This window comes from Zonotrichia albicollis, chromosome 14, assembly GCF_047830755.1.
Source record: "Zonotrichia albicollis isolate bZonAlb1 chromosome 14, bZonAlb1.hap1, whole genome shotgun sequence".
Classification (NCBI taxonomy): domain Eukaryota; kingdom Metazoa; phylum Chordata; class Aves; order Passeriformes; family Passerellidae; genus Zonotrichia; species Zonotrichia albicollis.
The window spans coordinates 3995599-4010336 of NC_133832.1; the positions used below are offsets into that span (position 1 = coordinate 3995599).

A 14738-nucleotide genomic window follows, 5' to 3' on the forward strand; every position below is an offset into this window, starting at 1 on the left:
GATCTTGAGTTCAAACTGCAGCAATTCCCCAGTTCTGCAGGGATAATAACTGGGAATCGCTGAAGTTTGAGGCAGATGAATCTTGCTTGCTGTGTGCTGGGAGGAATTTCTCTGAAATGAGACCTGGTGTGGCTGAAGCTGAGTGAGCTCAAGCTGGTTTTAGCAAGAAGACATCTAAAAGGTGAGATCTTGGCCTTTCTGGAGTTGGTAGCAGTGGAATTTGGGTTTCATTAATGATGCAGAAATGGCAGAACCTGCCCCTAAAGGGTTGTGACTGTGCACATGTGTGAGCAGTGTTAGGTAGTGCTGCATAACAGTGTAATTGAGTGGTGTGATGTCTTCATGTAGAAATATTCTCCATAAAAACAGCTGGTTTTCCTATTAGACTGGTATTTTGAGAATAAATTGTCCTGCTCCTGTCACTTTTTAAATTTTAGGGAGGAACTTGAAATCCCAAAGCATTCTTTTCAAAGTGCTTAAAAGCCACTACACATTCCTATTTATACTGGGCTTTGTAAGTGTTTATTCTTTTTTTCCTTTGTAATATAAAGCCTGAATTATGTTGGTGAAGATTATAGGAACTTCCCTGTGAAGAAATTGATACTTTTTATTGAGGGGAGCAGTAATTCAAAGGTCAAGTAAGGTCTTGTCAGTTTTTTCCTTTGAGATGTAATTTAGAGGGGATCTTCCCATGTTGATGTCTTGACTTACTTATCTCCAGCCAGGCCAAGCAACTTGCTGCCTTTTGTTCAGCCTGCCAGGCTGCCTGGTGCCAGTGTTTGAGGGGCAGGATTAGGGACAGCCTAATCCTGGCTCAGGTGGACTCATTTTGGCAGGGAGAGTTGTTAAAACCAGGCCCAGTCTTTGGTTGTTCTCCTGGCCTTTCCTTGCTGCAGCACGATGATCTAATACAATGGGTATGCATCTTATTTGCCCCCCTGCGGGTGACATTGTTCTTGTTTTTCGTTAAAAGAAGGAAGTTTTTCTTGTTTGCCCGGTGACTCTGCCCTTGTGGAATGAAGATGAGTAATGCTGGCAGCACTCCATGCACCTGCTGGGTGCCACCCTGCGGGATCACCTGAGCCAGGGGCAGCAGATGGAGGCAGGCAGGGCCAGGAGGGTTGGATGGGAGCTGGGGAGGTGTTTATGGATGGAGTCTGGAACTCCTCCTGCTTAGGAGCAGGTGCTAAAATGATCTCACAGTGCTGGGACTTGTTGGATGCTGCCTTGCAGGTCTGGGTGTTGGCGCCAGACGTTGGGAATCTTTATTCTCCAGGACTAGCCTGGTGTGTATTCTCTCCCTCCTCCTCCTCCTGGTTGGGTAGGACTGGAAGGAAGCAAAGAGCATTCAGTGATAACATCCACTGTTCATTAAATAATTTGGGACCTTGCCTCTGAGTCCCTGGTGCTCCCAGCCACTCCAGAGTGAGCCCTGGTGCAGAACAGCCACGGTTCAATGGCACAGGTTGAGGGAATTCTGCAGGATCAGGGATCAGCCTGCTGGGCTTTGTGTGGGCCATGGAGCAGCAGTGTTTCCATTACCCAGGGGTGACTCAGCATGGGAGTGCTGCCCAGGGACCTCACAGCTGGTCCTTTCCACACTGTTTCCTGTCCCCTCCTCTATTACAGAGTGCAGGTCTGTCTGAGGAGAGCCCAGCATCTAAAAACCAGCCAAAAACTTCATCTGCCTGGTAGCATCCCATCCCCTGCTGCCAGCCAGGATGGGCAGTATCACAAGCACATCCTTTAAGAAACCACAGAATTGCTCTACAGAATTTGCTGCTGGAGTTTGAAGTCTGACACTGGATTGTTTCAGGTGTGAGTGACACAGAATTTAGGAGTAAAACTGAAAGTGCTTAACTGTAGTGCAGCCCTGATGAGGTGGTGAACCTGTTCCCATCCCACCTGATGTGTAAGCTAATTAGCTCCTTGGCTAAGCAGTAATTCTGGGCAAGTATGCACAGGCTGTCCTCACAGGGACTCTTGCATTCCTCTTGGTTTCACAAGCTAAAGAAAGATGCTTCTCTTTGCTGGTGAGGTTATTATTGCTCCATGCAGGTTAATTGAGCTATAGCATTAGAGCCACTCATCAAACACTGGTGAGTCGCTCACTTGTCTAAGCTTGTTTATTTTTATAATGCTGGAAAATATTTGCATGCTGTACAGAAATGTGCTGCTTTGGTTCCCTACAGCCTGGCAGTATTATCATTTTAAATTCTTCATTAATCTTCCTTCCTCACGAGGGACTGGCAAGGTTCCTGTGCATAATTACATGATGTTTAAGACAGAAGCCTCAGCTACTGGGTTTTTACACAATGCCCTGCAAACATGAGGCTTTTCTTCCTTAAATAGTACCTCCACTACCCCCATTTTGTGCCCATTCTTGATCTCAGCATGGTGAAGTATTATTTGCAATTCCTGTCTTAGTTCTACCAGTTCTAGGTTCTGATGTTTCCTCCAGAGCTTTTCCCTCAAATTACCAGCAGTAATTTCAGACCAGAGTTTAGAATGAGGTGTAAGATGATAGAGCTGCAATGCTTGGGAGCAAATTGCAAAATTGATTCAGCCTGGGAAATCTCACTGTGGTTGCTTGGATGAGATTTGATCTAAACCTGAATTTTCCACTGGAAAAGGTGTTTCTAGGCTTTGTGGCTATGGAGAGTGCACCATCCAATCCGTACAGTTTGGCAGAGCTCTTGGCAGTCTGATTTCAGCCCTATCAATCATAATAGATGTAGGCTAAAACCCTAAATATGTCTGTTTAAAGTATCTACAGAACCTTCCCAATTTCCTTCCAGCTCTAGCATAACTTTTCCAGTGCATCTCACTAATTTCCATCTTTGGCACAGTGAAAACCGAAATTGCTGGAAGAGCCTGACAAAAAAAAATAGAGTTTGGTGTCCAAATAAATAACACATGGGCTTCAGCACCAATTGTACTGTTCATTTTTGTGTTTTGTTAATAGAAAAGTTAACTCACTGGTTCTGCCAGGAGTTTTCAGCCTGCTCAGAAAGCAGATTCCAGGAATGCTGCCACCCAAGTTAGTTGCACAAGATTTTCTTTGTTAATTAAAAATAATGGGATAAAACTGGAAAAAAATAGGCTACCAGTTGGTATTTAAAGAAAGCGGATTTGTTGGCCAGAATATCTTCATATTATATCTCAACCCACCTTTTGCTTTGGGTTTCCAGGTTGATTTCTAGTTTACACCCACACTAAAAGTAGTAGTATTGAGTTCCAGCAAATGTTTTTCAGTGTGAACTGTGCCCTCCCTCCATCAGCTCAGCTGAATGAGCTGGTAGTGCTGAGGAGTGAAGCTCTGCGTGTGAAATGGTTCCTGGAGCATTTGAAGGAGTTAAACATGCACAGATTGGATTTGTCTGTTGAAAAAAATTCTTTAAGGCAGAGAGGCAGAATCTCAAGCTGGATTGTATCTTTGTATTAAAAAAATAAACAATCCCCCCCCACCACCTCTTAGATTTTTCCAGTTGAGACAAAAGAAATCTTTGGGTGGAAAGGCAGCATCATATTGCATAATAAAAGCCTTTTTATACTCTAATAAAAAGGGTTGCTCAGGGCAGCTTGGTTTTAAAAAAAAATTATAAAAAGAAGAGTCAGTGATGATTCTGGTGTGAGGGGGATGAGGAATCCTTAACTTCTGTTGTGCAACACTGAGAAAAGAGGCTAGAAATTGCTCCAGTTATCTGCTATCTTTAATGCCTGCTTTAAAGGTTCTTTCCTGCATATTTGCTGGCAGCTGTTTTCAATATATCCCTCTCGAGCTAAGTCACCAGTTAAGAATTTGACATTAGCTGCTTTTTTCAACCACCATCTTGAAGTACCACACCACACAACACTGCCTTGTTCTCTCCTTAGATATTGTTCATGTGCCTTGAAATTGCTGTTGACACCTCAAGTATTTAACTTGCAGATCTGAGATAGTTTTTGTTGGGTGTGGATTTGTGCTGTAATAAGTCAGAGACAGAAGTATCCACGTCTGCATTCCTTCACTACATCTGTTCACTTTATTTTTTGCAACATTCCAGGAAATTAAGTTAAATTATACGTATCAATGAATATTTTTAGTTTCGCTAGTTCTGTTTTCATTGCCTTTCCTTAAAGTATGAACACACTGAGTGCACAAATATGTTCCACATCTTTTGTATTGCTTTTTCTTTAGGACACCTTCGGTAACTGCCTCTTGTAACATGCCTAAATACACATTGTTCTGTATTCTCCTGCTTCTCCTCTCAATGGTTAAAGTTTCTTTACTGCTTCATATTCTGAAGGAAAAAAGTAACGTAATAAAGAGTGTTTTGGGAATTAGAGCTGTGCTCTGCAATGTATTTCTGGCATAAACTCTTGTCAGTGTCCTTTTCTTCCCCTGACTTTCCCAGTCTGTAAAATAAAGCTAATATTCACAAACTGATCATTCTCGCAGTCATTTCTGAGGCACAGTGTGTTGAAGTTTATCAAGCATTTCACAGTGTCACCATCCAGCAGAGGATTTCTGCTGACACAGTTTGAAATACTCAGCACCACTGGCAAAGGAGCCATAAGCACAGGGCATCCTCATCTGTGCTGCAGCTTTCATTCTGAGCAAAAAATAAAACAATGGAGTTAAAGAATTAGCGGGTTTTAATCACTGTTTCACTTGGAGGCACAGATGGGACAAAGCATTACTTGGCAACATTTAGTCTTGGAGCAGAAATGGTCATGATTAAAGCAGCAGCTGGAGTAGATTGCTGGGGACACGGGGGTTCATTCATCCTAAAGGGATCAAAATTGTTGGGCTCTGGGAGAAAACAAGAAGCTACAAAAGGAAAATCTGAACTATGGGCCAAGGTTTATTATTTTGAGGGTCTCATCTGCTGGTTAAAATGGTGTTTTCAATGCTTTCCTCAGAATTGTTTTGGGAGCGAGGAGAGTATCAAGTGATCAGGCCTGCTGAAGAGGAGCCTGAAGCCATCTCTGAGTGGGGATCCTGGCTTTGCAGGAGGAAGGCTGAGTGTGTCCCCCCATGAGGCAGAACTGCTCCTCCTTCCCAGGGAACTGCAAGTGAAGGACAAAGGTATGTGCCACTTCAAACAGCATTTCAAAGGAGTCGCATTCCAGGTCAGCTAACAGGGCCTGAATTCCTGCCGTGGTGGGCAGCCTGGAATGAGGTGGATTTTAACTTTCTCTTCATTAAGATTTGCAGGAGGCTTTTGTGTGCCCAGTGGGAGTCCTTGTGTTGCAGGGTTGGCTGGTCTGAGGGAGCAAACGGGGAGCTTGTGGAGGTGCAGCACAAAGCAGACCCTTCAGGCCTCCTGGTTCTGCCACAGAACAAACTGTTGGGAACAAGTTACCTTCTGCTGAGGGACAATGTAATGCAGAAAAAAGGACACAAAAGAAAATGCCAGAACACCAACACGTGTTGTGCTGTCAGGGCAGAGCTGCAGCTTGGCCAGCGAGTGAGGCTGAGCTCTATTCTGAGCTGTTCTAGCTCAAAAGGAGCTCTGCTTTCAGTTACATGTCTCAAAGGTATCATTAATTTTTGATATTTCAACTCAGGCAAGGCTGATGGGCCCGAGTTTCCATGACACACTCCTGACTCCACTGGGAGACTGAGCAAAATGCAATTGCTGTTGGTCACTGGCCTAATCTGTGCTTAGGATGTGCCTGACATTGGCTCTTTGTGTTTCTCTCATTGGGACGCTGTGTTTTTTCCTGCCACTCAGAGGTCTTTTTCTGTTCCTTAGATCAGACAACTCTTTTTCCTCCCCTTGCATTTGCATGCATTCCGCTGAGGATATTTAGATGTGTGTGAGGATTTGGTTGCCTTTGTACAGCAGGAAGTTCCTGAGTCCTCACTTGCACCGTGCCTGGGCTTTTCTGCAGCAGGGAGAAGAGGTGCTGATCTCACTCTGGGCATTTCATACCTCTGAAAACCTGCTGGCTAACTAGGTATTCATTAATTGCTTTATTCAAGCCGAGAGATTTCTTTACTTCTTTTGAACCATATGCTATCTCAATGGGCCTCTTTTTTGTTTTTTCTTTCCCTTGAAACCGACAAGTTGCTGATTTCACACTTCAATCCTTGTCTGCCTACAAATATGGGAAGTGTATTTCACTGTTGGTAACTCCAAGTATAAAGCAAACAGGTTTCAGGCATTTTTACCATCATCCTGTGAATTCCACGTCTCCTTTTTGCCCGAGATGCTGTCTGAGGTATTTGGCACGCATCCCTACTGCTTGCAGCGGATTGATTTGCCTATAAACTTTCAAGTCACCTTTCATCACCTTTGTGAGGCTTTGCCCCCCGGGCATGCACGTCCTTCTTAGGTCTCCACGGGCCTTGATGACCCCCATTGTTATGGGAACCTTTGGTAATCTAACCTGCTTTTTTTCTGTATTTCAAGCCGTGGCTCCTGAATATCTCTCCCTCCATCCACTCAGGCGCTAATAACCGTGTCTCCTTTCCTTAGGTCAAGGGCAGCTTTTACATTCCACCCAAAAGGCACCAGAGTTTGAGATGAGGAATTCAGAAGAGCAAGCAGCTACGACAGTTTTACAGCGCCTGCTGCAGGAGCAGCTCCGATACGGGAACCCAAATGACAACCGCAACCTTCTGGCCTTACACCAGCAAGCCACAGGCAATGCCCCCCCTTTCAGCAGCACCGGCAGCCCGGCCTCTCAGAACGAAGGGCTGAGCTCCCAGGAGCACCAGCTGGTCACTCATGCTGCCCGCCAGGAGCCCCAGGGCCAGGAGATACAGGTGGACAACAGCATCATGGAGAAGCAGCTCTCCCCACGCCTCCAGAACAGCGAGGACCTGCCGACCTACGAGGAGGCCAAGGTGCAGTCGCAGTATTTCCGGGGCCAGCCGCACGCCAGCGTCGGGGCCGCCTTCTACGTCACGGGCGTCACCAACCAGAAGATGAGGACTGAGGGGAGGCCCACGGTGCAGAGGGTGAGCCCGGGGAAGGTGCACCAGGACGAGGGGCTGAAGGACCTCAAGCAGGGCCACGTGCGCTCCCTGAGCGAGCGGCTGATGCAGCTGTCCCTGGCCACCAGCGGCGTCAAGGCCCACGCGCCCGTCACCAGCGCGCCGCTCTCCCCGCTGTCCCCGCTCTCTCCCCAGCAGTCCAGCGACCCTTACAAAAATTCTGGCTCCAATGAGTTCTACAAGAACTCGGTGCAGCCCCCTTCCCAGCCCAGCATCAAAGGAATGGAGCAGCGGGGGCCTCCCCCAGAGTACCCTTACAAAAACGTGTCCACCCCGTCTATGAACTGCAAGCCTCAGGACTCGGGGCATTTCTATAGTGAGCATCGCATGAGCCAGCAGGGAAGATCTGATGGGCCCATGATGAGGTATCAGCATCCCCCTGAGTATGGCTCAGTCAGGTAAGAGAGACCTTAAAACAAGCCCTGTGACAGCCACGTAGGGAATGACAACATAAAACTCAGTCCATGAATGACAGTGTAAAACTAAAACAGCCACATAGGGAAGGACAATATAAAACTCAGTCCATGAATGACAGTGTAAAACTAAAACAGCCACGTAGGGAAGGACAATATAAAACTCCTGAGGCAGGTTTTCCTTCAGCAAAGACCCCATCTTCATTATGTGAGATGACACCTTGTGTTCAGCTGTAGACTGTCTGGAAGGACTGTTACCTGCTTCAGGAGCTGACTAGAGGTCTGATGCGTTTTTACAAAAAAAAAAAAATCCAACAAAAAAAAAGAGATGCTGAGGCCTGATGCTTTTTTACAAAGAAAAAAAACAAGCCAACTTGATTTTATGGTATGGGGAAGTTCAATGCTGAGGCTCCCGAGCCTCACAAAAGCTTTGCTACAAAAGCCAAAGTTATGGTGTGATTCATTGTAGAAACTTGCAGTTACTTATTGCAAGACTTAAGTTGTTCTTTAATTACATCCGCCAGACAAAAGATTTTTCTTAAAAGTGCATCACATAGGAAAGGAGAAAATGAATGAAAGCAATAATGGTGCAGGTAGCAAAAGTCACCTCTGAGAATCCTGTAGAGTTTTTAGAATTTTATTTTCAGTGGCCTGGAGTGTAGGAGAGGAAAATTGAATATGCTTTGTGCCTCATCCCAGGCTTGCTTGTTCAGCTTTTGCTCATTTTTCTTGCATCATTTGAAATCTCAGCCTGTTCTGGTTCCCTCTAGATAAGGAGCTGGATGTGGCTTGAGCCAAACACTGATGTCCATGTGGGAAGATGAAGTTTTATTAAGGTGGGCTAAAACCCCAGCCTCACTTTAGCTGTTCCCATACCATCTCACCTCTGCCTGACCAGCTGGGATCTGGTGTAATGATTTTTGCCTCATTTTGAAGCTAAAAGGGTAATTCAGAGGAGCAACAGGAGGATGTAAATGGAGAGGTCTCTGTGAATATGTGCTTGCACATTTTGAGGGGAGCATGAAGAAACCAGTCAGTATTTGGGAGCAGAGTCTGAGCTTTAGGGAGTTTGAATCTGCTCAGAACCTTCCTAGCCCTATGAGGAGCTATTTTCAGAGTTTGTCCACCATTGTTTGTGATCTGAAATGACTTCAGCAGCATACAAGCCTGATGAAAAGGCCCTTTGATCTGGCTAAATAAATAATAAAGAGGCCAGGAAAAGGGGAAGTAAAGGGTTTAGGGGGGGTAATGATTGTAGAAGCTCGTTGCAAATGTTTTTGCAAATTCAAAGGCCTCAAACCTCTGTGCACACAGGACAGGGAAACAGCTCCTCAGTGGTTCTGCTGCATCAGAAATACTCCTTATATTATATGCAGTGAGATGTAGCCTGCTTGCTGTTCAAGGGAGAGGTATTTGAAAACACGCCAACAGTCAGCTCCTCTAGACAGGGTGATTTTTGTCTGTATTGGATGGATCCTGGCTGCTTTGAAAGAACATGGTGGGGGGAAGGAGGGGGAGGAGAAAGGTTCAGCTGGCAAGGTTTCCAGTAGGGGAAGCAACTGAAATTTGTCTTCAAAGCACTGGGAATCTAATGAGGTTACTTTTTAACCTAAATAGCTGCACAGAGGAGAGGTTTCCTTTGCAGGCAAATGCTGGAGCAGTAGAACAATTGCAAGACTAATCCATAAATTACAGAGCAGCGTAGCAAAGGAAGGCAGCGAGTCCTCTATTCCCCTCCCTCTCCCACATGCTGTAAGAGAAACTGTCATTTAGACAAGAAACCTTCTGTGTTGCTAAAGGTGCAGCTGGGTGATGGCGTGTGGGGATTTTAAAGGCAAACAGCTCCGGGGAGAGCTTTTGCCTCTCACCAGGAGCGTCCTTGCAGCCTCCAGTTTTCCTGCACCGCGGCTCAGCCTTTATCGGGATTCATTTGGATTGGTAAATGTGTGCATTTTTTGAATTGTGCGTCAAGGAAACAAAGCCCCTTCTCTGTGCTCCCGAAGCCACACCCTTTTCTGCGGGTTTTTCCCCTCATTGTTCGGGGGAATTTGAGGGTGACCTAATGATGCGGTTAAATAAAACTCGTTGAGCAAGATAAACATTGGGGAATTCACAGCATTCTCATGCTTCACCCTCCCCAGTCTGGGAAAGGAATGGGCTGTGTGGTAAGTTTAAACCAGTCTGCAAACAGTTTGCCTCACCTGCTCCTGGGCGGTGCAAGTTTGGGAACAGTGTATGTTGGTAATGATGTTGGTTTAATGTAAATACCGGGCATGCCGGAGGCATCTCTGCTGTTATTTGGAAATTTTACAGAAAGTTTAGAAGAGGGCTGGCCACATGTGAAGCTCCAGAGCTGGGTTCTCTCCCTAATACTTCAGCTGCACTTTAGCATTGGTAGTGAAAACAACCCTCCAGTCTAAGAGCAGAGCAGGGGTGCCTTGGGCTCCGTGTCCTGGGGCTGCAAGGGCTCCTGTGGCAGCACAGCGAGGGCTGCAGCAGCTTTGGGTGCAGAGGGAGCTCCTGTCTGATGCATTTTTGGGTGCAGAGGGAGCTCCTGTCTGATGCATTTTTATGTGCAGAAAAAGCCCCTGTCTGATGCAGGTTTGGGTGCAGAGGAGGCTCATTTCTGATACAGTTTTAGGTGCAGAGGAAGCCTCTGTCTGATGCATTTCTAAGTGCAGAGGAAGCTCCTGTCTGATGCATTTTTGGATGCAGAGGAAGCTCCTGTCTGATGCATTTTTGGATGCAGAGGAAGCCCCTGCCTGATGCATTTTTGAGTGCAGAGGATGCTCCTGTCTGATGCATTTTTATGTGCAGAAAAAGCCCGTGTCTGATGCAGGTTTGGGTGCAGAGGAAGCTCCTGTCTGGTGTATTTTTGGGTGCAATGAAGCTCCTTGTCTCTCTGCTTCAAGCGCCATCCTCTGTCTGGAGCCCAGTGCCTGAGCTCCTGCTGTGGTGATTAATCCCATCGACTTCACAGAAAGTTTTTGAGAGGGAGGTCTGCAGAATTTGTCCCATAATTAGTGAATCACCGTGTGCCCTGCGTTCCCCTGAGCAGCATCAAAGTGGGGGCTAATCAGGTGTGACTGGGCAGCAGAACAAAAATTCCTGGGTTTGATTTCGGCTGTGTAATGGAGTGGAGCCTGCTCCCTCCCGCCGGCAGCATTTCCTGCTCAGTGCAGGAGGGGAACTGGAGCTTCTTGAACATGAAACAGGCAGGAGAAGCTGGGAAGGCATTAGAAAAAAACCATAACGAGCCAGAGATCTTTCCTGATCCATTCTTCTGCCTTCCCCACTGTGCTGCTGTGCCACAGACCTTGTGTGTGTCCCTCTGTCCTGGCAGCCTGAGCACCGCGTGGCTGCAGAGCTGCCCTTGCTCCCTGGCTCTGCCTTCCTGCCCCAAAAGCTCAGCTCACCCTGCTGGTTCCAGAGCCATAAATCCAGTTTGTACTTGGCCTCTGGAGTTCCGAGCAGAAATTCCTGCCTGGTGCACAAGAAGTGCCTTTAAAGTTATGCTTTCAAACCCAAACACTTGTGGGGGTAATTGCTCTGAGTTTTGTTTTCCCCCTGCATTTGGTTTATTCAGGTCTCTGTGACACTGAGGCAAATGGAAGGAGGTTGTGTAATTTTTGTTGTATATGTGTTTTGAGAGTCTGCATTTTTTCTGAAGTGGTTGGTTCAGATAAAATTGTGATTGCTGTTGTGGGGTTACCTGAGGACTCATTCTCTCATGGAGAGAATTTTCTGCTACCATTTTATCAGCAATACTTAAGTGACACCAATAGTCATTTTTACCTTTACATTTTGCAGTGTAGCATAAAAATATTGAAAAATCCAAATTGTGTTTGTTTACCTTTCTGACTCTCTCAACCCAAAATTGCTTTACCAGAGAAATAAATTCTTCATTTCTCTTGTTAATATAAAGAAATCCCAGAGCCAGGTATTTTTTACCCACAAAATATATGTAAGCATTTTATAAGATAAAATTGTAAGCAGTGGGAATGCCAAAAAGTTCTTTGAATGTCTATGTAAAAGTTTGCATGCAAGATTTTAAAAATGCTGGTGTCACTGTGAGGTTACGAGGATTTTTAATTTTTTTTTAAAGGTGATATTTTTTTAAATATAATTTTTTAGGATGTATTAACCCAGCTGTGCTGTCTCGTTCTGCTGGGAATATAAATGCATTTGTGACATTTTGGAAGCTTTAATGCTGTTGGTAATGCCACAGAACTAGAGGCTCCAAGCTCTCATGTTCCAGCCTGAGCCCACAAGATTGATATAATTTCAAGACTATGAGAGGCTTTGGATGTGAGTGCCAAGATGGTAGAATTCTTGGAAATGTATCCTGTTTAGAAATGCTCAGCCATGATTTCCTAGAGTTGTTCTTTACAATAGGTCTAAAAAAAAAGGATCATTATAAGGCATGTCAGTTCCACTGGCCCTTCAGAATTAAAGTGCTGCTGTTGTGTTTCTGTGGCCATTATTTTGTTCATCTCATTGGTGCTTAGGATGGCAGGGTTCTGCCACTGGGTCTCTGTTGACAGAATAACAAGATGTTTTTAGTCAAATAGCTCAAAATGTTAACACTGGCATCTAAATCATCCTCATGAGGCTTTTAAGATTAACTCACTGACACCAGTCTTCCTGAGTATCTGCTCCAGGTTGTTTTCAGACTGGAAAAGAGTGTTTTGTAGGCTGCAAATTGGTTTTTTGCACCCATGAGGCAGACTGGCAATCCATTTCTTTTTGATCTAACTCTGTAGGTCATCACAGATGAAATGTCACAGCAAGGTTATTCCCTAATTGATTGCAACATCAAAGCAGAGCTGTGGTGATCGGTAAAGAGTAAACTCAGGGAGATGAGTGGTTTGTGAGGATGCAAAGTTTTAACTCTGCACACAACTGGGTGAGCTGAGAAAGCAGCAGGAAGCCACCTGAGACAAACCAGGTGACCTTGAGCATGGCCTGTGATGGTTTTGCCTCATTCTTCATTAGGAGAACTGGCAAATGAAGTTAATGAAATCAGTGCAACAATAAGTAGAGCTGCCCCCCTGGGAGGAGAAGAACCAAATTGCTGCTACTAAACTGAACATTCCTGAGGAAATTAATTGCACATCACTCTTCTGCATGACCCCTGAAATCCTCATGCTGCAAATGATCGTTTCTGGGGAAATACAGCTCCTGAAATGATGCTGCTGGCAGGCACCACTGTCACCTGAATGGGAGAAGGAGAGAAACAGTAGCTAGAGCAGTGATTCTTTGTTTTTTCTTTGCTAACAAAGGCTAGATTTGTTTCCCCATTATGGAATTTGAGCAGGAACTGGAGGTCTCTCTGCAGGGAAGCAGGGCAATGAGACATAAAGGGCATGATGCTGAAATAGTGAACCCTGTGCTGGGCTGGGAGCTGCTGCCAGATGTGAGTAAAGCCCAGATGTGAGTGATGGGTGCCAGGAGTGATTTCCTATTTCTTGGAGAGCAGGAAGGATGGTGCTGAGTGTTTGCACTTGGCCTCAGAATTGCTGTGTGTAAGCCTTGAGCTCCCAGCTCAGCTTCCTGCTCACTGCTCAGTTCCTGGTGCTGTGGGAATGTTGTGTCCATCCTCTGCAGGGCAGGAGTCCCTCCTGGGAGCACAGGCAGCCAGGGGGGTGTTCTGTAGCAGCTCTGGCCAGGTGGAACAACAGTGTGTGCTTTTCCAGCTGCAGGGCTGAAGTGCATCCCAAAGGGTGGGAATTGTGTCAGAGCAGCAGGACACGCTGAGCTGCCAGGCTGGGCCTGCTCTGGCCTGAGCTCCATGCTCAGGAAGAGACTGGCTGCAGCATGGAGAGGGAGGGACTTCAACTGTTAGAATAAAGAACATCCAGAGAAGTTAAAGGTTGAATGTTTTTGGAGGAGAAAGCAAATCCTGCCTCCTGAGGTCATCCAAGCATGATAAATCCACACAGTCTTCTCAGGGAGATTTCTTACTTGGCTGATGCAGCAGGAGTTGAGCTGGGGATCTCCAGAGCCTGGGAAATGTCAGAGGGTGTAGCTTGGCTTTAGTTCTGTGGTGGACTCAGGCAGGTTATAGATTGTTAGATGTGTCTCTGATACCTGCAGAGTTATTGTTAGGAGCAGTAAGCACACCTACTGCATAGGACAGGGGAGAGTGGAATAAAAATGCTGTTTCTGGTTCTTTGGCTGGTTTTCATATCCTTTATTTGTCTCACTTAACCAGGCTGTTAATTGATTGATATTTCAGAAAGCTCAGATCAGTGATGCTGGAATAGTAGCATCAAGCTTAGCCAATGCTTTCAACTCTCTATCCTGGCTTGCAGAAGAAGATTGTTTTCTCGATGACAGATGGCACATTTAAGGCCAGAACAAAAGAGCCTGTTCCTAGCACGCCTTAGTGGAGCAGTTTTATCCACAAAGTGTGGAGAAAAGTTATGAAAATAATTTTGGCCTGTAGTTGTTGATGCACTTTCTCTTAGTACTTCTGTAAAAAAAAATTAGTTTCTAGGAAACACCTTTGTGCCCTTAGAATAAATTTTCTGCTAAAGATTTGATTTTGAAATGTTTTTTAAATGGAAGAAAGCCTCACTTGAGCCTTTTGTATGGGAACACCTGTGCACAGGAGCTACACAGCTTGTCTCTGCTTTGTGCACCTTCCTGTGCATGACTGTGATGGAGCCTGTGCTCTCTGTTTTCCAGGCAGAACCCAGATGTGCAGCTGCAGTTACAACAGAGACCACCTCACCACCACAGCCCAACCTCTTCCTTGACATCCCTGGGATCTTTGACTTTGCTCCAGTCTCCTCCACCCTCTAGGCTGTCCCCATCCCAGCACCAGCAACCTCTGACTCCCAGCCAGGCAGACCCTGGCGCTCTGCCCCGGCCCCAGCAGCCTTTCCTGTCCAACCCAGTGCAGCAGGGGGATCTGTACCGACTGTGCCAGCCCTTCCTGGGCCCCCAGCAGCAGCAGCAAGGAGACTCCTACTCCATGAGAGCCCAGCAGATCCCTTCCCCCTACCAGCAGGTGCAAGTGGATCCTTTTGCCATCGTGTCCAGGGCCCAGCAAATGGTGGAAATCCTGTCTGAGGAGAACCGGTCCCTGCGGCAGGAGCTCGATGGGTGCTATGAGAAGGTGGCCCGGCTGCAGAAGGTGTGTGGATGTGTAATTCAGGCATTCTCCTGTCTCTGGTCTAGTCCCTAATTGAATCATTTCATCTGCAAGTGTTGAATTCCTGTGCTGAAGGGATTGATGAGGTGCTTTAGAGTCTTTGGTATGCAGATTGATTAGTCTGTGTCCTGTGCCTTTGGGCAGCAGCTTAACTTTGGTAGAAGATGGAATCAAAGCC

At 46.1% G+C, this 14738-nt stretch overlaps 1 protein-coding gene across 3 annotated transcripts in view; it reads left to right on the forward strand.

Moving 5' to 3' along the window:
• Nucleotides 1-14738, forward strand: part of AMOT (angiomotin) — a 57332-nt gene that overhangs the window by 19737 nt on the left and 22857 nt on the right. For 2 of the 3 annotated variants that reach the window (XM_074551609.1, XM_074551608.1), the window contains 3 exons: nucleotides 4906-5071; nucleotides 6468-7386; nucleotides 14092-14542. In XM_074551609.1, the coding sequence (XP_074407710.1) occupies nucleotides 6515-7386; nucleotides 14092-14542 (1323 nt within the window). In that variant the 5' untranslated portion in view covers nucleotides 4906-5071; nucleotides 6468-6514. The remainder of the gene's footprint in view (nucleotides 1-4905; nucleotides 5072-6467; nucleotides 7387-14091; nucleotides 14543-14738) is intronic. The other variant, XM_074551610.1, reaches the window with a different exon arrangement.